Source organism: Loxodonta africana, chromosome 3, assembly GCF_030014295.1.
Source record: "Loxodonta africana isolate mLoxAfr1 chromosome 3, mLoxAfr1.hap2, whole genome shotgun sequence".
NCBI lineage: Eukaryota > Metazoa > Chordata > Mammalia > Proboscidea > Elephantidae > Loxodonta > Loxodonta africana.
The window spans coordinates 90,765,026-90,788,001 of record NC_087344.1 but is presented as its reverse complement, the minus strand read 5'-3'; the positions used below and the strand labels follow the sequence as shown (position 1 = coordinate 90,788,001).

General features: G+C 38.2%; 1 protein-coding gene across 2 annotated transcripts in view; it reads right to left on the bottom strand.

Annotated features, from left to right (window-relative positions):
• Positions 1-22,976, bottom strand: part of ZYG11B (zyg-11 family member B, cell cycle regulator) — a 130,235-nt gene that overhangs the window by 72,578 nt on the left and 34,681 nt on the right. For both annotated transcript variants that reach the window (XM_010591274.3, XM_010591273.3), the window contains exon 2: positions 3,387-3,552. In XM_010591274.3, coding sequence (XP_010589576.1) covers positions 3,387-3,552 — 166 coding nt within the window. The remainder of the gene's footprint in view (positions 1-3,386; positions 3,553-22,976) is intronic.

The following is a 22,976-nucleotide window of genomic DNA, read 5'->3' as shown; positions in this document are numbered from 1 at the left end:
GTACAATGAGTGAGGTATAAAATTTTGTGTTAAGCTACTAGATCTGTTCGTTTCTTTTAGAAAACCTATCACAAACTGTAATTCTATGTATGTCTGTTTGCTTCTCACTTACCTGTCTCCTACTAGACTACAGTCTCCATGAGAGTAAGGTTCATGTTATATTTAATATTGTACACCTACTACCTAACATAGTGCCTGACATGTAATATGTGTTCAATCAATTTATTTTTCTCTGGAGCTTCTTCTTACACATTATTGGGCTTCTTCTGCACCCACTAAACCTCCTTTCACACACACATTGAGGATCCTCTGCTAAGGGCTCTTTTAAATACCAAAAAATGGAAATGGACCCTGGGTTAAGATCAATGTTTTCCTTGTTTATGCCATAAATTCAGATTTTAAAATGTTTTGTTTTTTATAGTTTAAACTTCAGTATCTTGGATTAATTCTTCCCATTGATTTTAATCTTATAGAGATTATCACAGTGCCTTAAAAAATCTGCTTTTAAATTTTGATACTGTATACATAGGTTTAGTGAAAGGTGTTACTCCCGGCCTCTTTGAGTCAGTCCACATTAAGTGAGTTTTCCTAATAACTAAGTTTAAGTACCTGCATGTAAAGGTGATGAAAATATATGAGCCAGGGACCTAGAAACTGATCCTGGATTTGGGTCTAGGTTCCACCTTTCATTTACTATTTAACATTGGATGAGTTACTTTGGAGTTCTAAGTTAGGAGCCTAAGATTCCTTATCTATAAAATGTGAATATCTCCCTGAAAGAGATTGCTGTGAAGATTAAATTAGATGATGTACATAAAAAGCAATTTGCAAACTGAAAGCATTACACAAATGTCATTAACTATATTTAAAGGAAATCTTTTCTAGACTGTTACCTCCCCTCCCTTCTGTCATAAATAAGCATATTGAATAACCATTTGTTTTCCATGACCAACGATTACTGTACTTGTCATAATGTACTACTTAAGCCATATCTTCCTTTGTTGTCATACAATCCACTTTTGCCGTTCGTAGCCTGTCCTCTTCAGATCTGCAGTTCTTAATCTGCTACAGTTAAAGAATCAAGGTAATTAGAACTATGAATATATTAAGAATCAGCATGCGCTAAATGATGATTTAAGGGGTAAAGTACAAAAGTCTAAATGTAAGGAGTTTGCCAAAAACATTATTTCTTTCTGCTTTCAGACATATATAGCTGAGAGGATCAGCAATGTGACTTCCAGATAAGTGGGGCGCTAGTCTGGGAATGTAAGCCCTAAATCACTTAGAAAGTCTATTTGGCTGTTCAAGGACGGAATCTATACTGTTTAAGTTACTACTCTTCCCATTGTAATCCCAAACCAGAAGGCTAAACATGTCAGGGTCTACCCATTTAGATTAGATATGCAATATGACACAGGAGCATTATCACTAGATAGCAAAATTCTTATTCTGATTCCTAGTTCTTATACCCACATTTCCTGGGAAATTTTTTAGCACTCAGTTACAGATACAGTGACCAAAGATAATCATATATCCCAATGGGAAAAACTCTTTAGCAGGAGGTTTTTTAATAAAGACTGCTCCCAACAGCACTAAACCCTTGAATTCGGTAAAGAAATAAACATTTAAAATGAAAATAAGTTAAACATTTTCTAAAATCAATACACTACTACCAAAAAAAAAAAAATTATTTGGCATTATCAATTTCAAAAGGCACTCAATAGAACAACTTTTTCCCCAATGCTGTATTATGAAAAATTTCAAACATACAGAAAAATTTATGAAACAGCTTTTAAAAATTGTGACAAGAACTGGCAATATATTCTTCCGCATATCCTCAGTAGCATTTACTCGATTGGTAGAAGGTAGATATGATTTTTACAAAGAGTTAAAAAAAATTCAGAACCCTTTCTGAAGAACAATTACTTAGCCATACTTCCATAAAAACCACTTCATTATTTTATGCATATAAAGCATTTGACACAGTGCCCAGCACACAGTAATAAGCATTTAATAAATGTTAGCTGCTACCATTAGGTATCAGTAGTCATATTTTAAAAGGCTTACTGAATCTGACAAAGTTAAAACTTTAGTTAACATCTTCTGATTTACAAGACTAGCTGTATTTTTGGGGAAAAAAATCTAAATATGCTGAGTATAATAATCACTAAATTGAGACTAGAAAGAACTGTCTGTTAAACTGTTGTGCAGCCTTATAAGGCACCTTTATTATATGTAGTACATATTCAAATTCATCCTGGTTCCTACAGCGGTTTGGAAGAATTCAAAGGCTACAGACTTGAGCACCTTAGTGAAAACCAAGGAGCATAAAAGTCTTCTTCTGTCCTCAACTAGTCCAAAATGCCTCAGACTGATTTCAATTATAACTTCATTTCTTTCCACTCTTCCCTGGAATGCTATCTGCATTCATACTTATTAGCTACATATCTTTAAAGTCACAGCACAAGTATAAACAATTACCTGGCATCTAGAAGCAGAAATACCTCTAATGTAGATGTAGGAAGGCTGTGTGGCACAGTGGGAAGGGCACAGGTTTAAAAAACATGCCAACTTGAATTTTAATCAGGACTCTACCATTTACTAGCAGTATCACCCTCAGCAAGTTACTTCTTTGAACCTCAGTTTCCTTATCTGTATATAAATGGGGATAACTGTAGCTACCTTACAGGGTTGTTGAGAAAATTCAATGAAAACACATGTAAAACATCTGACGCATATAAATGGTAACGATTCTTACTGCCAAATTTTCATCCTATTTTAGAGCTGTGGACAAATTATCTTCCCCACTTTTAAGTTTACAAACCCTAAAGTTATAAAGGTATTATACTTCTTTCAAGTTAAAACTTAAACAGAAGTAACAAGAGTACTCATACTCAGTACATGAAACTATTTCAGACAAGTTGAGACTTTCCCAATTTCTTTTCAGAATTTGTTTTTACAAACAGAAGTACTAAATTAGCTGTGATTTCTTATTTTCAAAGGTCAAAAGCAGAAACTAGTTTTTCCATAATAATATCGATTCTCCCACTGTTGAATTAAGATGTATGGTATTTATGCCTGTGGATTTCTAAACGGATATTTTATAAGCTAGGGAAGTTATTTCTGCCATGAGAATGGCTTCTCAGGAGAAAAAAAAAAGGTGGTTTGCTCAAATTAGAAATACAGAAAACCCTAAAGAAAAAAGCTTAGTCCAAATTACACAGTAAGTGGCAAGACAGCTAAAAATAAATGATTCTTTTCCTGGTATCACGCTAATCTGGCCTTCAATGATTTTTCTAAGAAAATAACTAAATGGCCAAACCAACACTTCAAAATCGTTAACAGCACACAATTTTTGTTTCCTTCTGTTTATTTATTTATTTTACCATGAAAAGCCATGGTTTGAAGCAGTCGATCAGCCACCTCCTGTGGGAATACTCCAGGTTCCTGCAGACACAATGTTCCATCTTGTCTTGCTGAACAGAACTTCTCAAGGTGAGTAGTCAGGAAATTCAAGCAGATATCAAGTAAGGAATAGGGAGATGCTTCCTCCTTAATGCCCGCGAAGAAACACAAAGAAAACACAAAAGCCAACAGTTAGTTTCCAGAAACGCACAGAACAAAACATTCATTTACTTATTCAACACGTATTTATTGAGTGTCTATCATATGCAGATACTGTGCTGGGCAATGGAAATACAATATGTAGCCCATGTATTTAAAAGCAGGAGAAGAAAAACATTTAAATAAGCATTCGCAGTCTATTAAGTACTATACAAATAAGCATTCGCAGTCTATTAAGTACTATAATAGAGGGTATATTGGGTACTATGTAAGCACATGGCAAGGGGCGCTAACGAGTCAGGGATGGTCAAGCTAGACAACAGAGGCACAGAGATTAAGCCTCCTAAATTACCACCCATGATCCTCCCCTACTCAAATTGTCTGTGGGTTCCCATTGGCCTGAAGACAAAATACTTAAAACTGTTACACTGATGTCTGAATCCTTCAAAACTCTAGCCTCAATTTACTTTTCAACTTGGTCGCTCACAAAATCTCCATTCCAACTTGATGGTTCAAATACAATAAATTTATCTTTGGATAAAATAACTGGGTATAGCATCCTCAAAAAAGAAAAAGTTTGGTCCAGTTATTCTAGTCTGAGGAGTAAAGAGCTAATAAGCACAAACATTTAAGTATAAGAGTTTTAATTACAGAAATAAACACTCAAAGTCTCCAACGATAATAATATAATTAAAATATAATTATACTAGCTACCATCCATTAGGTGCTTTCTATATGACTGTGCTGTTTTATACGAATTATTCTGTTTCGTTTACTACTTAAAACTATTTAACAAAATAGTCAAGCATTATCTTTATTTTGCATAATTGAAAATAGAGGCTAAGAAAAGTAACAATTTTCTCAATATTCCACACACAGAAAACAGCAAAGTGTGGTTTCAAAATAAGAAATGACTAAAAAGCCCAATTCTTAACGTCCATCATGCTGCACATGTGACATTTCAATGGCTGAGTAATATACAGTCAATAAAAATTCTATTTCAAAGAAATATTAATCACATAGAAAACATTCAAAATATAAGGTAAGGCATAAAAATAGTTTACAGAACTTCCTCAACCTGATAAGGACATCTACAAAAAACTGAGCACTTTTCCTCTAAGATCAGGAACACGACAAGGATATCTGCTCTCACTTCTTTTTTTTTTTCCCTCTTTAGATGAAGGATCATAGAATAAGCCAGTTTCTCATCAAACAGTTAGTACACACATTGTTCTATGACATTGGTTAACAACCTCACGACATGTCAACACTCTCCCTTCTCAACCCTAGGTTCCCTATTACCAGCTTTCCTGTTTCTGCTCCCGCTTCTATTTACCATTGTACTGGAGGTTCTAGTCAGGGCAATCAGGCAAGTAAGAGGAATAAAAGCCATCAGAAAACAAGAAGTGAAACTGTTTTTGCAGATGACATAATCTACTGTATAGCAAATCCTAAGGAATCCACAACAGGAAAAAAAAAACTTTTTTAGAATTAATAAATGGGTCCAGCAAGGTAAGGGAATACAAAATTGATATAAAAATCAATAGTATTTCTATAAATTACAATGAACAATCTGAAAATGAAATTTTAAAAACTTCCACTTACAATATCGTCAAAAGGAATAAAATACTTAGAAATAAGTTTAACAAAAGATGTGCAAAATTAAGAAATTAAAGATCTAAATAAAAGGAAAGACAGCCTATGCTCACGAATCAATAGACTTAATACTATTAAGATGGCAATACTTTCCAAATTAATCTACAAATTCAATGTAATCCCTATCAAAATCCCAATTGTCTTTTTTTTTCTTTGCAGAAATTGACAAGTTGAATCTAAAACTCATGGGGGGAGAAGACAGACAGATGGAGAGGGAATTTAAGATTAAAAGAAATCTAAAAGACGTATTTAAAAATCCCTTAGTTTTTAGGGATGCACACTTACTTAGGTGATAAAGCAAATGAAAATAAGACAGTAGTTACCACAAAGTCAGGATGGCAGTTGCTCTTAGAGAGAAGGGGGTCAGGGGATTGCGTGTGAAGAGGTACTTGGAAGGCTTCTGGGATGGCTGGTAGAGTTTTATCTCCTTTCAAGGTCAGTGGTTGCAAAGGTATTTGCTTGGCTTATAACAACTCATTGGACTGTATTATTTTTATGCTCTTTTTTATATGTGTATTATTTTAACAATAATTTTTTTTAAATCAGGAAACAGAATCTGAGAAGCTTAGACTACATAGCGAACAGCAGAATAAGCCACTGGATTTACAGTTTAGCCACCTTATTTCATTATTTCATTACTGAATTATTATTCTTAAATGTCTGTCATATGCCAAGCACTGTGTAGGCACTTTACAGACATTATCTGTAATGATAAAAGTTAACCCTATGTGCTAGTCATTATTATAAGTATTGTATATGTTAACTTACTTAATCTTCACAAAAACTCTATAAGATAGATGTAATTTTCCCCGTTTTACAGATAAGGAAACTGGGGCACAGACTGGTGATATGTCAAAGAACACACAGCCAGTAAGGGGCAGGGCTGGGACTCAAAATCAGGCATGCTGGCTCCAGAGCCTTTGCACTCATCCACTGCGCTGAATTACATTTTCAGCTTTGTATTCCAGTTCCAAATATATCACCACACCTGACACTCAAACCAGGTCCATGACATGGACAAGTATAGTTATCCCACTTAAAGATGAAGAACAGACAGGATATATATTTAGCCAGTGACAGAGCTAGAGATGTACTGAAATTATCTGAGATCTACTCCAGAGCCTATAATGCCATCTGTGATTCCCCAAACCCCAGTAATTTAAGCTAACGCAGAAGTATTTAGAGATCAGTGTTTCCTATTTGACATTTAAGCAAATGGGAGCAGCATAAGAATAACAACAAAAAAGGATAAAGCAAAAATGGGCATGAACAAACACTTCACCAGAGGACATGCAGGTGGCCAACACATATATGCTTGAGATCATTAGCCAACGGGGTGATGCAAATCAAAACTACAAATCAGATACTATCTTAACCCAGCAAAAATGGCAATGACTAAAAAAAAAAAAAAAAGCAACAACAGAGAACAAATGCTGGCATGGTTGTGGGGGGATTGAGACTATTATACACAGCTAGTGGGAATGTAAAATGGCACAACCACTATGGAAAACAGTCTTGCATTTCCTCAAAAAGCTAGAAATAGAAATACCTTATGATCTAGCAATCCCACTCCTAGGTATATGTCCTAGAGATATAAGAGCAGTGATAACGAATAGACATATGCACACCTACATTCATTGCAGCTTTATTTATAATCGCAAAAAGATGGAAACAACCTAAATGCCCATCAACAGATGAACAGATAAACAAATTGTGGTACATACATACAATGGAATACTACGCAATGATAAAGGATAATAATAATAACATCTCACAACATAGATGAATCTGCAGGACACTATGCTGAGTGAGATAAATCGATCACAAAAAGATATATCTGTATGGTTCCCTATTACAAGAAGTCAAGAATAGATATACACACAGAAAACAAAGTTCTTTGATGGCTACCAGAGATGGGAGAGACAGGGAGAATCACTTTCTAGATAGTAGACACTTGTTACCTTTGGCAGGGGAAAGGCAATCTCAAATACGGGTGAAATCAACACAACTTGGCCAAAATAAATAAAGACACTAAGAAGTACATGAGCAAACAGACAACTACAGTAAATGCTGTAACACACAGTTTCGCAACAACAGAAAAAACAAAAATATGTATGCAGTTACGTAGGTAAATATGGATGTGGATATGTGTATAGTGAGGCCCACGCAAGTAAAGTCACGTACAACAAGTACAGGTGTCATCTGTAGGCATACGTATATACACATTTGTGTGCTACATACATAACAAACCACACAGAGGGCACAGTTACGGAGGCTTCTTAGACATATCCAAACAACTCGAGGGACTGGTTTACTGGGTTAAAAGCCTTGGGACCATAGTCTCAGGGGACAATTTAGTCAATTGGCATAACATAATTCACAAAGATAATGTTCTACATCTTACTGCAGTGAGTAGCATCTGGGGTCTTAAAAGCTTGAGAATGGCCATCTAAGATATAACTTTTGGTCTCTACCCATCCGGAACAAGAGAGAATGGCAGAAACCAATGACTCAAAGAAGAAACTAGTTCACAGGACTAATAGCCCACATGAACCATGGCCTCTCCTAGCCTAAAATCCAAAGAACTAGATGGTGCCCAGCTGCCATTACAGACCGTCCTGACTAGGGACACAATAGAAGGTTCCAGGTAGAATGGGAGAAAAATGTAAAACAAAATTCAAATTCCTAAAGAAAACACCAGATTACCAGACCGATAGAGACTAGAGGAACCTCCAAGACTATCATCGTAAAATACCCTTTGAATTTAGAACTGAAGTTATTTCTGCAGGTCACCCTTTCAGCCAAATAATAGACTGGCTTATAAAATAAACAATATCTGTAAGTAATGTGTTCCCTTAAACGATTAACGATATAAGACCAAATGGTCAACATCTACTCAAAAGCAAAGATGAGAAGGTAAGGAGGGGTAGGGAAGCTAGATCAATGGAACAGAACAATCCAGAATAATGAGCATGCTGACACACTGTAAACAATGGCACAGAATATTACGTATAAAAGTTGTTAAAGGAGAACCAAATCTACTGTGTAAACTTTCACCTAAAACACAGTATTTTATATATATATACATATGCACACATACATACACATATATATATATATCAGAAGCTGGAATTAGGTATCCAACCAATTCATCTTCTTTTGGAAATTCTTGTTCAGAGAGGTTTTTCTCATTACCAATTAGACACACCCCAGGCAGAGCAAAAATAAAGCTCCTACTGAAAAAGCAGAAGAGAGACGAGGTGAAGTCTGACTTCATTTGGATGAGATAATCCACACAGTTCAAAGACTAAATGATTTCTACAGGAAAATTCTAATTAATTGAAATGGGTTCTACTCAACCCAGCTCTTTAATTCACAGCTCTTATCATATCACACCCTTTCTAAACAAAATTTAAAAGATTATATATCATCTCCAACCACTGTTCTCATGCTAGGAATACATACAAGGGGTTCCCAGCAGAGATGTGCCAGTGGACTAAAGCTATAGGATAAATGTGATCTTCTTAGAATATTGATCATACACAAAGATCATTTCACGAATATCCTAGCTCACTGCGCAGTGCCTGGGGTCTTAAAAGCTTGCAAGTGACCATCCAAGGTACAACAATTGGTCTCTATCCACCTCCACCCCAGCAAAAGAGGGAGAATGAGAGTCAGAAATAGATGAGGAAACAGATGTGTGATTGTCGCCATGAACAACCACCCACTTTGTCACGAGATGCCCAGCTATCATTACTGAATATTTTGATCAAAGATTCTATAGATGAATCCTGATCAAAAGGGGGAAAAATGCAGAAAAGAATTTCAAATTCTCACGATACCCAGATTTCTGAAGCCATGGAAGCTGGATAAACCTGAAACTATTGCCCTGAGATACTCTTTAAATCTTAAACAAAAACATCCCCTGAAGTCTACTTAAAAGTGAACAATAGTTTAACTTAACTAGTAAAGAATATCTGTCTTAAGCACTGTGCCTTTTTAAGATCTACCTATATGGGATCAAATGGACAACAGCAGCTCAAAATACTTGGTAGGAAAACTAGTGGACCATGAGTTTATGTTATTGGGGAGGAACTACTAGGAAAAGGAGGGTGAGAATTGTTGCACAACTTGGAGAATGTAATGTCACTGAACTGCACATGCAGAAATTGTTGAATTGGTGTATATTCTCAACAACAAAAATCAAATAAACAATTAAAAAGAGAATAGTGACAAGCTTTAAAAAAAAGATTACTTGAAGGGAGAAGGGTGTGGGAGGCTGGAAGAGTGGGAGTCATGCAACCAATAACTAACTTAAATATTTTTATATTGAAACATACATAGTAGAAGGCAAAGTTCACATGAATTTTTAAGATAAACCACAAGATTACCAAGAAACTCCTGTTCGTAACACTGATGTCAAGTAATTCACTTCCCTACCCCACAGCATGTTAACCAAAAGGTTGGAGGGTTGAGTCCACCCAGAGGCACCTTGGAAAAAAGGTCTGGCAATCTCTTTCAAAAAGTCAGTCGCTGAAAACCATATGGGGCACAGTTCTACTCTGAACTCCCATGGGGTTGTCAGGAGCTGAAATGGACTCCACGACAACTGGCAGACTGGTGGTATTAGCTGACTCCAAAGCAAATTTAGTTTTCTCTGCTGTTACTCATGGTGAACTCATGTGCTTCAGAGTAGAACAGCACTCCACAGGGTTTTCTTGGCTCTAATCATATGGAAGCAGATCACTAGGCCTTTTTTCCACAGTGCCACTGCGTGGATTCGAACTGTCAACCTTTTGGTTAGCAGCCAAGAGCAAACCATTTGCACCATCCAGGGCTCTCTGGTGTCAAAAGTAAAAGTTGGAAAAATGAAGACCTATAGAATGAGATGTAAACTCTTCAGCAAGATATTGAAAATATTTTACTAACTGGCTCCAACCTTCATCTCTTTGGCTCCATTTCCCACTGCTCCCCCTATACATGCTACCTGCCAGATACACTAAACTGACTGTTCCCTACTGCAACCTCCTGCTTGCTATTCTCTAAACACAACAGGCACTTTTACATCTCTGAGCCTTTGTTTAGACTAGTCCTTCTGCACGGCAAAATCTTCAACATTTCAGTTCAAATCTCACTAGTTCTGCGATGCCTTTCCTAATTTCCAAGGCAGAATTCATTTTATTCTCTGTACCTGAGAAGTCAGATTGTATCATTCGTGGTAGACATTAAGTATTGAGGAGCTCCGGTGGAGCAGTGGTTAAGAGCTTGGCTGCTAACCAAAAGGTCAGCAGTTTGAATTCACTAGCCACTCCTTGGAAACCCTATAGGGCACTATGAGTTGGAATCTACTGGGCGGCAATGGGATTATGTATTGAGTGACAACTGTGTGGTGCCAGAAATAATCTAAGTACTTTATATGTACTTGCAACTCTCAAAACAACTTTGAGTAGGTAAACTCAGGTTCCAAAAGATTAATTTACATGTCCAAGATAAAAACAACCAGCAGATGGCAAAGCAAGAATAAAAATCACAACAGCTATCTTATTGTGAAGTGTTTACTATGTGTCAGGTCCTGGTGCAGAGCTCTTCAGATTCATGAGCTCATTCAGCCCTATATGACAGGCACATTACAATACTCATTTCAGAGATCAGGAAACTGAGGCTTAGCCTAAGTATCTTTTCCATTATCACATAGTCAGCACGTTGCTGAGCCAGGATTCCAATTCATGACCATGGCCAAGCCCTATGCTTAAAATCCCTTAACTAATATAATAATAGCATAATCATAATTGTTGGGCACTTACTATGTGCCAGAAACTATGCTAAGTGTCTGATATAAATATATTTTTATTTACTTTTCATAAGTAAATAAAATTACATATAAAAATATACATATAGAGGCGGAGCCAAGATGGCGGACTAGGCAGACGCTACCTCGGATCCCTCTTACAACAAAGACACGGAAAAACAAGTGAATCGATCACATACATTACAATCTACGAACCCTGAACAACAAACACAGATTTAGAGACGGAGAACGAACTAATACGGGGAAGCAGCGATTGTTTCCAGAGCCTGGAGCCAGCGTACCAGTCAGGTACGGCACAGGCACAGAGAGCTGCTCCACCCCGCTGAACTAACCCCGGGAAGGGGCCCAGCCGGGTCGCGCGAGCGGCGTGGGACGCAGCCGGTAGGAGAAGTCCCTGGGAGGCAGCGACTGGTATTGGAGCGGGGAGAACAGCGTCCCAGCCGGGACACTCGGTCACGGCACAAGCACGGGGAGCTGCTCCACCCATCTGAACTAACCCCGGGAGGAGGCCCAACTGGTTCTCGGGGGCGGCACGGCCACGTGGCTGGAGGGACGAGAAGTCCCCGGGAGGCAGCGACTGATTTTGGAGTCGAGAGTGCACCGTCCCAGTAGGGGAGCCTTGACGCTGGGCATGGGGCTGGAAGCGGAGGATCTGACTGTGTCTCCAGCGGGCCAGACCCCCCAGGGGCCAACTCCACACAGCCAGCACACATAGGCGAGGCGCCCACGGGAATCTCAGATATAATAGTCATTCCAAGCAAGACAAGCAACTCTGGCTATATTCTGAGGTGCTACTCTCCTATCTCTCTGTTCCCTCCCCCACCCTCCCCAGGTGGCTTCATTAACATCTGAATAGCCTGAGCCAGAGGGAGAACTCTGATAGGGATCTGACTGCATTTTTTTTTTTACCGGATTTTCTGGAAAAACTAGTTTCCCAGTGATGGCGCGGAGACAACAATCCATATCAAACCACTTAAAGAAGCAGACCATGACAGCTTCTCCAACCCCCCAAACAAAAGAATCAAAATCTTCCCCAAATGAAGATACAATCTTGGAATTATCAGATACAGAATATAAAAAACTAATTTACAGAATGCTTAATGATATCACAAATGAAATTAGGATAACTGCAGAAAAAGCCAAGGAACACACTGATAAAACTGTTGAAGAACTCAAAAAGATTATTCAAGAACATACTGGAAAAATTAATAAGTTGCAAGAATCCATAGAGAGACAACATGTAGAAATCCAAAAGATTAACAATAAAATAACAGAATTAGACAACACACTAGGAAGTCAGAGGAGCAGACTCGAGCAATTAGAATGCAGACTGGGACATCTGGAGGACCAGGGAATCAACACCAACATAGCTGAAAAAAAATCAGATAAAAGAATTAAAAAAATGAAGAAACCCTAAGAATTATGTGGGACTCTATCAAGAAGGATAACCTGCGGGTGATTGGAGTCCCAGAACAGGGAGGGGGGACAGAAAACACAGAGAAAATAGTTGAAGAACTCCTGACAGAAAACTTCCCTGACATCATGAAAGACGAAAGGATAGCTATCCAAGATGCTCATCGAACCCCATTTAAGACTGATCCAAAAAGAAAAACACCAAGACATATTATCATCAAACTCACCAAAACCAAAGATAAACAGAAAATTTTAAAAGCAGCCAGGGAGAAAAGAAAGGTTTCCTTCAAGGGAGAATCAGTAAGAATATGTTCTGACTACTCAGCAGAAACCATGCAGGCAAGAAGGGAATGGGACGACATATACAGAACACTGAAGGAGAAAAACTGCCAGCCAAGGATCATATATCCAGCAAAACTCTCTCTGAAATATGAAGGCGAAATTAAGATATTTACAGACAAACACAAGTTTGGAGAATTTGCAAAAACCAAACCAAAGCTACAAGAAATACTAAAGGATATTGTTTGGTCAGAGAAACAATAATATCAGATATCAGCACAACACAAGGTCACAAAACAGAACGTCCTGATATCAACTCAAATAGGGAAATCACAAAAACAAACAAATTAAGATTAATTAAAAAAAAAATAAATACACATAACAGGGAATCATGGAAGTCAATAGGTAAAAGATCACAATAATCAAAAAGAGGGACTAAATACAGGAGGCATTGAACTGCCATATGGAGAGTGATACAAGGCGATATAGAACAATACAAGTTAGGTTTTTACTTAGAAAAATAGGGGTAAATAATAAGGTAACCACAAAAAGGTATAACAACTCTATAACTCAAGATAAAAATCAAGAAAAACGTAACGACTCAACTAACATAAAGTCAAGCACTATGAAAATGAGGATCTCACAATTTACTAAGAAAAACGCCTCAGCACAAAAAAGTATGTGGAAAAATGAAATTGTCAACAACACACATAAAAAGACATCAAAGAGGGGGTTGCTGGGAAGATGGCGGACTAGGCAGACGTTACCTCGGATCCCTCTTACAACAAAGACACGGAAAAACAAGTGAATCGATCACATACATAACAATCTACGAACCCTGAACAACAAACACGGATTTAGAGACGGAGAACGAACTAATACGGGGAAGCAGCGATAGTTTCCAGAGCCTGGAGCCAGCGTACCAGTCAGGTACGGCACAAGCACAGAGACCTGCTCCACCCCCCTGAACTAACCCCGGGAGGGGGACCAGCCGGTTCCACGGGCGGCGTGGGACGCAGCTGGTAGGAGAAGTCCCCGGGAGGCAGTGACTGATCTTGGAGCAGAAAGAGCAGCATCCGAGCCGGGGAACCGTCCCGCAGGGATTTGGACTGCTCGCAGGTACGCCATAAACACGGAGAGTTGCTCCACCCCCTGAACTAACCCCGGGAAGGGGACCAGCCGGGTCGCGCGGGCGGCGTGGGACGCAGCCGGTAGGAGAAGTCCCCGGGAGGCAGCGACTGGTATTGGAGTGGGGAGAACAGCGTTCCAGCCGGGACACTTGGTCGTGGCACAAGCACGGGGAGCTACTCCACCCATCTGAACTAACCCCGGGAGGGGGCCTACCTGGTTCACGGGGGCGGCACGGCCACGCGGCTGGAGGGACGAGAAGTCCCCGGGAGGCAGCGACTGATTTTGGAGTTGAGAGTGCACCGTCCCAGTAGGGGAGCCTTGACGCTGGGCGTGGGGCTGGAAGCGGAGGATCTGACTGTGACTCCAGCGGGCCAGACCCCCTGGGGGCAATCTCCACACAGCCAGCACACATAGGCGACGCGCCCACGGGAATCTCAGATATAACAGTCATTCCAAGCAAGACAAGCAACTCTGGCTATATTCTGAGGTGCTACTCTCCTATCTCTCTGTTCCCTCCCCCACCCTCCCCAGGCGGCTTCATTAACATCTGAATAGCCTGAGCCAGAGGGAGAACTCTGATAGGGATCTGACTGCAGTTTTTTTTTAGCGGATTTTCTGGAAAAACTAGTTTCCCAGTGATGGCTCGGAGACAACAATCCATATCAAACCACTTAAAGAAGCAGACCGTGACAGCTTCTCCAACCCCCCAAACAAAAGAATCAAAATCTTTCCCAAATGAAGATACAATTTTGGAATTATCAGATACAGAATATAAAAAACTAATTTACAGAATGCTTAATGATATCACAAATGAAATTAGGATATCTGCAGAAAAAGCCAAGGAACACACTGATAAAACTGTTGAAGAACTCAAAAAGATTATTCAAGAACATACTGGAAAAATTAATAAGTTGCAAGAATCCATAGAGAGACAACATGTAGAAATCCAAAAGATTAACAATAAAATAACAGAATTAGACAACACACTAGGAAGTCAGAGGAGCAGACTCGAGCAATTAGAACGCAGACTGGGACATCTGGAGGACCAGGGAATCAACACCAACATAGCTGAAAAAAAATCAGATAAAAGAATTAAAAAAAATGAAGAAACCCTAAGAATTATGTGGGACTCTATCAAGAAGGATAACCTGCGGGTGATTGGAGTCCCAGAACAGGGAGGGGGGACAGAAAACACAGAGAAAATAGTTGAAGAACTTCTGACAGAAAACTTCCCTGACATCATGAAAGACGAAAGGATATCTATCCAAGATGCTCATCGAACCCCATTTAAGATTGATCCAAAAAGAAAAACACCAAGACATATTATCATCAAACTCACCAAAACCAAAGATAAACAGAAAATTTTAAAAGCAGCCAGGGAGAAAAGAAAGGTTTCCTTCAAGGGAGAATCAATAAGAATATGTTCTGACTACTCAGCAGAAACCATGCAGGCAAGAAGGGAATGGGACGACATATACAGAACACTGAAGGAGAAAAACTGCCAACCAAGGATCATATATCCAGCAAAACTCTCTCTGAAATATGAAGGCGAAATTAAGATATTTACAGACAAATACAAGTTTAGAGAATTTGCAAAAACCAAACCAAAGCTACAAGAAATACTAAAGGATATTGTTTGGTCACAGAACCAATAATATCAGATATCAGCACAACACAAGGTCGCAAAACAGAACGTCCTGATATCAACTCAAATAGGGAAATCACAAAAACAAACAAATTAAGATTAATTAAAAAAAAAAAATACACATAACAGGGAATTATGGAAGTCAATAGGTAAAAGATCACAATAATCAAAAAGAGGGACTAAATACAGGAGGCATTGAACTGCCATATGGAGAGTGATACAAGGCGATATAGAACAATACAAGTTAGGTTTTTACTTAGAAAAATAGGGGTATATAACGAGGTAACCACAAAAAGGCATAACAACTCTATAACTCAAGACAAAAACCAAGAAAAACGTAACGACTCAACTAACATAAAGTCAAACACTATGAAAATGAGGATCTCACAATTTACTAAGAAAAACGCCTCAGCACAAAAAAGTGTGTGGAAAAATGAAATTGTCAACAACACACATAAAAAGGCATCAAAATGACAGCACTACAAACTTATTTATCTATAATTACCCTGAATGTAAATGGACTAAATGCACCAATAAAGAGACAGAGAGTCACAGACTGGATAAAGAAACACGATCCATCTATATCCTGCCTACAAGAGACACACCTTAGACTTAGAGACACAAACAAACTAAAACTCAAAGGATGGAAAAAAGTATATCAAGCAAACAATAAGCAAAAAAGAAGAGGAGTAGCAATATTAATTTCTGACAAAATAGACTTTAGACTTAAATCCACCACAAAGGATAAAGAAGGACACTATATAATGATAAAAGGGACAATTGATCAGGAAGACATAACCATATTAAATATTTACGCACCCAATGACAGGGCTGCAAGATACATAAATCAAATTTTAACAGAACTGAAAAGCGAGATAGATACCTCCACAATTATAGTAGGAGACTTCAACACACCACTTTCGGAGAAGGACAGGACATCCAGTAAGAAGCTAAACAGAGACACGGAAGATCTAATTACAACAATCAACCAACTTGACCTCATTGACTTATACAGAACTCTCCACCCAACTGCTGCAAAATATACTTTTTTTTCCAGCGCACATGGGACATTCTCTAGAATAGACCACATATTAGGTCATAAAACAAACCTTTGCAGAGTCCAAAACATCGAAATATTACAAAGCATCTTCTCAGACCACAAGGCAATAAAACTAGAGATCAATAACAGAAAAACGAGGGAAAAGAAATCAAATACTTGGAAAATGAACAATACCCTCCTGAAAAAAGACTGGGTTATAGAAGACATCAAGGAGGGAATAAGGAAATTCATAGAAAGCAACGAGAATGAAAATACTTCCTATCAAAACCTCGGGGACACAGCAAAAGCAGTGCTCAGAGGCCAATTTATATCAATAAATGCACACATACAAAAAGAAGAAAGAGCCAAAATCAGAGAACTGTCCCTACAACTTGAACAAATAGAAACTGAGCAACAAAAGAATCCATCAGGCACCAGAAGAAAACAAATAATAAAAATTAGAGCTGAACTAAATGAATTAGAGAACAGAAAAACAATTGAAAGAATTAACAAAGCCAAAAGCTGGTTCTTTGAAAAAATTAACAAAATTGATAAACCATTCGCTAGACTGACTAAAGAAATACAGGAAAGGAAACAAATAACCCGAATAAGAAATGAGAAGGACCACATCACAACAGAACCAAATGAAATTAAAAGAATCATTTCAGATTATTATGAAAAATTGTACTCTAACAAATTTGAAAACCTAGAAGAAATGGATGAATTCCTGGAAAAACACTACCTACCTAAACTAACACATTCAGAAGTAGAACAACTAAATAGACCCATAACAAAAAAAGAGATTGAAACGGTAATCAAAAAACTCCCAACAAAAAAAAGTCCTGGCCCGGACGGCTTCACTGCAGAGTTCTACCAAATTTTCAGAGAAGAGTTAACACCACTACTACTAAAGGTATTCCAAAGCATAGAAAATGACGGAATACTACCCAACTCATTCTATGAAGCCACCATCTCCCTGATACCAAAACCAGGTAAAGACATTACAAAAAAAGAAAATTATAGACCTATATCCCTCATGAACATTGATGCAAAAATCCTCAACAAAATTCTAGCCAATAGAATCCAACGACACATCAAAAAAATAATTCACTCTGATCAAGTGGGATTTATACCAGGTATGCAAGGCTGGTTTAATATCAGAAAAACCATTAATGTAATCCATCACATAAATAAAACAAAAGACAAAAACCACATGATCTTATCAATTGATGCAGAAAAGGCATTTGACAAAGTCCAACACCCATTCATAATAAAAACTCTTAGCAAAATAGGAATTGAAGGAAAATTCCTCAACATAATAAAGGGCATCTATGCAAAGCCAACAGCCAATATCACTCTAAATGGAGAGAACCTGAAAGCATTTCCCTTGAGAACGGGAACCAGACAAGGATGCCCTTTATCACCACTCTTATTCAACATCGTGTTGGAAGTCTTAGCCAGGGCAATCAGGCTAGACAAAGAAATAAAAGGTATCCGGATTGGCAAGGAAGAAGTAAAGTTATCACTATTTGCAGATGACATGATTATATACACAGAAAACCCTAAGGAATCCTCCAGAAAACTACTGAAACTAATAGAAGAGTTTGGCAGAGTCTCAGGTTATAAAATAAACATACAAAAATCACTTGGATTCCTCTACATCAACAAAAAGAACACCGAAGAGGAAATAACCAAATCAATACCATTCACAGTAGCCCCCAAGAAGATAAGATACTTAGGAATAAATCTTACCAAGGATGTAAAAGACCTATACAAAGAAAACTACAAAGCTCTACTACAAGAAATTCAAAAGGACATACTTAAGTGGAAAAACATACCTTGCTCATGGATAGGAAGACTTAACATAGTAAAAATGTCTATTCTACCAAAAGCCATCTATACATTTAACGCACTTCCGATCCAAATTCCAATGTCATATTTTAAGGGGATAGAGAAACAAATCACCAATTTCATATGGAAGGGAAAGAAGCCCCGGATAAGCAAAGCACTACTGAAAAAGAAGAAGAAAGTGGGAGGCCTCACCTTACCTGACTTCAGAACCTATTATACAGCCACAGTAGTCAAAACAGCCTGGTATTGGTACAACAACAGACACATAGACCAATGGAACAGAATTGAGAACCCAGACATAGATCCATCCACGTATGAGCAGCTGATATTTGACAAAGGACCAGTGTCAATTAACTGGGGAAAAGATAGCCTTTTTAACAAATGGTGCTGGCATAACTCGATATCCATTTGCAAAAAAATGAAACAGGACCCATACCTCACACCATGCACAAAAACTAACTCCAAGTGGATCAAAGACCTAAACATAAAGACTAAAACGATAAAGATCATGGAAGAAAAAATTGGGACAACCCTAGGAGCCCTAATACAAGGTATAAACAGAATACAAAACATTACCAAAAATGATGAAGAGAAACCCGATAACTGGGAGCTCCTAAAAATCAAACACCTATGCTCATCTAAAGACTTCACCAAAAGAGTAAAAAGACCACCTACAGATTGGGAAAGAATTTTCAGCTATGACATCTCCGACCAGCGCCTGATCTCTAAAATCTACATGATTCTGTCAAAACTCAACCACAAAAAGACAAACAACCCAATCAAGAAGTGGGCAAAGGATATGAACACACATTTCTCTAAAGAAGATATTCAGGCAGCCAACAGATACATGAGAAAATGCTCTCGATCATTAGCCATTAGAGAAATGCAAATTAAAACTACAATGAGATTCCATCTCACACCAGCAAGGCTGGCATTAATCCAAAAAACACAAAATAATAAATGTTGGAGAGGCTGCGGAGAGATTGGAACTCTCATACACTGCTGGTGGGAATGTAAAATGGTACAACCACTTTGGAAATCTATCTGGCGTTATCTTAAACAGTTAGAAATAGAACTACCATACAACCCAGAAATCCCACTCCTAGGAATATACCCTAGAGATACAAGAGCCTTCATACAAACAGATATATGCACACCCATGTTTATTGCAGCTCTGTTTACAATAGCAAAAAGTTGGAAGCAACCAAGGTGTCCATCAACGGATGAATGGTTAAATAAATTGTGGTATATTCACACAATGGAATACTACGCATCGATAAAGAACAGTGACGAATCTCTGAAACATTTCATAACATGGAGGAACCTGGAAGGCATTATGCTGAGCGAAATTAGTCAGAGGCAAAAGGACAAATATTGTATAAGACCACTATTATAAGATCTTGAGAAACAGTAAACCTGAGAAGAACACATACTTTTGTGGTTACGAGGGGGGAGGGAGGGAGGGTGGGAGAGGGTTTTTTTATTGATTAATCAGTAGATAAGAACTGCTTTAGGTGAAGGGAAAGACAACACTCAATACATGGAAGGTCAGCTCAATTGGACTGGACCAAAAGCAAAGAAGTTTCCGGGATAAAATGAATGCTTCAAAGGTCAGCGGAGCAAGCGCGGGGGTCTGGGGAGCATGGTTTGCGGGGACTTCTAAGTCAATTGGCAAAATAATTCTATTATGAAATCATTCTGCATCCCACTTTGAAATGTGGCGTCTGGGGTCTTAAATGCTAACAAGCAGCCATCTAAGATGCAGCAATTGGTCTCAACCCACCTGGAGCAAAGAAAAATGAAGAACACCAAGCCCACATGACAACTAAGAGCCCAAGAGACAGAAAGGGCCGCATGAACCAGAGACCTACATCATCCTGAGACCAGAAGAACTAGTTGGTGCCCAGCCACAATCGATGACTGCCCTGACAGGGAGCACAGCAGAGGACCCCTGAGGGAGCAGGAGATCAGTGGGATGCAGACCCCAAATTCTCATAAGAAGACCAAACTTAATGGTCTGACTGAGACTGGAGGAATCCCGGCGGCCATGCTCCCCAGACCTTCAGTTGACACAGGACAGGAACCATCCCCGAAGACAACTCATCAGAAATGAAAGGGACTGGTCAGCGGGTGGGAGAGAGATGCTGATGAAGAGTGAGCTAATTATATCAGGTGGACACTTGAGATTGTGTTGGCAACTCTTGTCTGGAGGGGGGATGGGAGGATAGAGAGAGAGGGAAGCCGGCAAAATTGTCAAGAAAGGAGAGACTGAAAGGGCTGACTCAAGACGGGGAGAGTAAGTGGGAGTAGGGAGTGTGATGTATGTAAACTTATATGTGACAGACTGATAGGATTTGTAAACGTTCACTTGAAGCTTAATAAAAGTTATTATAAAAAAAAAAAAGGCATCAAAATGACAGCACTAAAAACTTATTTATCTATAATTACCCTGAATGTAAATGGACTAAATGCACCAATAAAGAGACAGAGAGTCACAGACTGGATAAAGAAACACGATCCATCTATATGCTGCCTACAAGAGACACACCTTAGACTTAGAGACACAAACAAACTAAAACTCAAAGGATGGAAAAAAGTATATCAAGCAAACAATAAGCAAAAAAGAAGAGGAGTAGCAATATTAATTTCTGACAAAATAGACTTTAGACTTAAATCCACCACAAAGGATAAAGAAGGACACTATATAATGATAAAAGGGACAGTTGATCAGGAAGACATAACCATATTAAATATTTATGCACCCAATGACAGGGCTGCAAGATACATAAATCAAATTTTAACAGAATTGAAAAGCGAGATAGATACCTCCACAATTATAGCAGGAGACTTCAACACACCACTTTCGGAGAAGGACAGGACATCCAGTAAGAAGCTCAACAGAGACACGGAAGATCTAATTACAACAATCAACCAACTTGACCTCATTGACTTATACAGAACTCTCCACCCAACTGCTGCAAAATATACTTTTTTTTCTAGCGCACATGGAACATTCTCTAGAATAGACCACATATTAGGTCATAAAACAAACCTTTGCAGAGTCCAAAACATCGAAATATTACAAAGCATCTTCTCAGACCACAAGGCAATAAAACTAGAGATCAATAACAGAAAAACGAGGGAAAAGAAATCAAATATTTGGAAACTGAACAATACCCTCCTGAAAAAAGACTGGGTTATAGAAGACATCAAGGAGGGAATAAGGAAATTCTTAGAAAGCAACGAGAATGAAAATACTTCCTATCAAAACCTCGGGGACACAGCAAAAGCAGTGCTCAGAGGCCAATTTATATCAATAAATGCACACATACAAAAAGAAGAAAGAGCCAAAATCAGAGAACTGTCCCTACAACTTGAACAAATAGAAACTGAGCAACAAAAGAATCCATCAGGCACCAGAAGAAAACAAATAATAAAAATTAGAGCTGAACTAAATGAATTAGAGAACAGAAAAACAATTGAAAGAATTAACAAAGCCAAAAGCTGGTTCTTTGAAAAAATTAACAAAATTGATAAACCATTCGCTAGACTGACTAAAGAAATACAGGAAAGGAAACAAATAACCCGAATAAGAAATGAGAAGGACCACATCACAACAGAACCAAATGAAATTAAAAGAATCATTTCAGATTATTATGAAAAATTGTACTCTAACAAATTTGAAAACCTAGAAGAAATGGATGAATTCCTGGAAAAACACTACCTACCTAAACTAACACATTCAGAAGTAGAACAACTAAATAGACCCATGACAAAAAAAGAGACTGAAACAGTAATCAAGAAACTCCCAACAAAAAAAAGCCCTGGCCCGGACGGCTTCACTGCAGAGTTCTACCAAACTTTCAGAGAAGAGTTAACACCACTACTACTAAAGGTATTCCAAAGCATAGAAAATGACGGAATACTACCCAACTCATTCTATGAAGCCACCATCTCCCTGATACCAAAACCAGGTAAAGACATTACAAAAAAAGAAAATTATAGACCTATATCCCCCATGAACATTGATGCAAAAATCCTCAACAAAATTCTAGCCAATAGAATCCAACAACACATCAAAAAAATAATTCACCCTGATCAAGTGGGATTTATACCAGGTATGCAAGACTGGTTTAATATCAGAAAAACCATTAATGTAATCCATCACATAAATAAAACAAAAGACAAAAACCACATGATCTTATCAATTGATGCAGAAAAGGCATTTGACAAAGTCCAACACCCATTCATAATAAAAACTCTTACCAAAATAGGAATTGAAGGTAAACTCCTCAACATAATAAAGGGCATCTATGCAAAGCCAACAGCCAATATCACTCTAAATGGAGAGAACCTGAAAGCATTTCCCTTGAGAACGGGAACCAGACAAGGATGCCCTTTATCACCGCTCTTATTCAACATTGTGCTAGAAGTCCTAGCCAGGGCAATTAGGCCAGACAAAGAAATAAAAGGCATCCGGATTGGCAAGGAAGAAGTAAAGTTATCACTATTTGCAGATGACATGATTATATACACAGAAAACCCTAAGGAATCCTCCAGAAAACTACTGAAACTAATAGAAGAGTTTG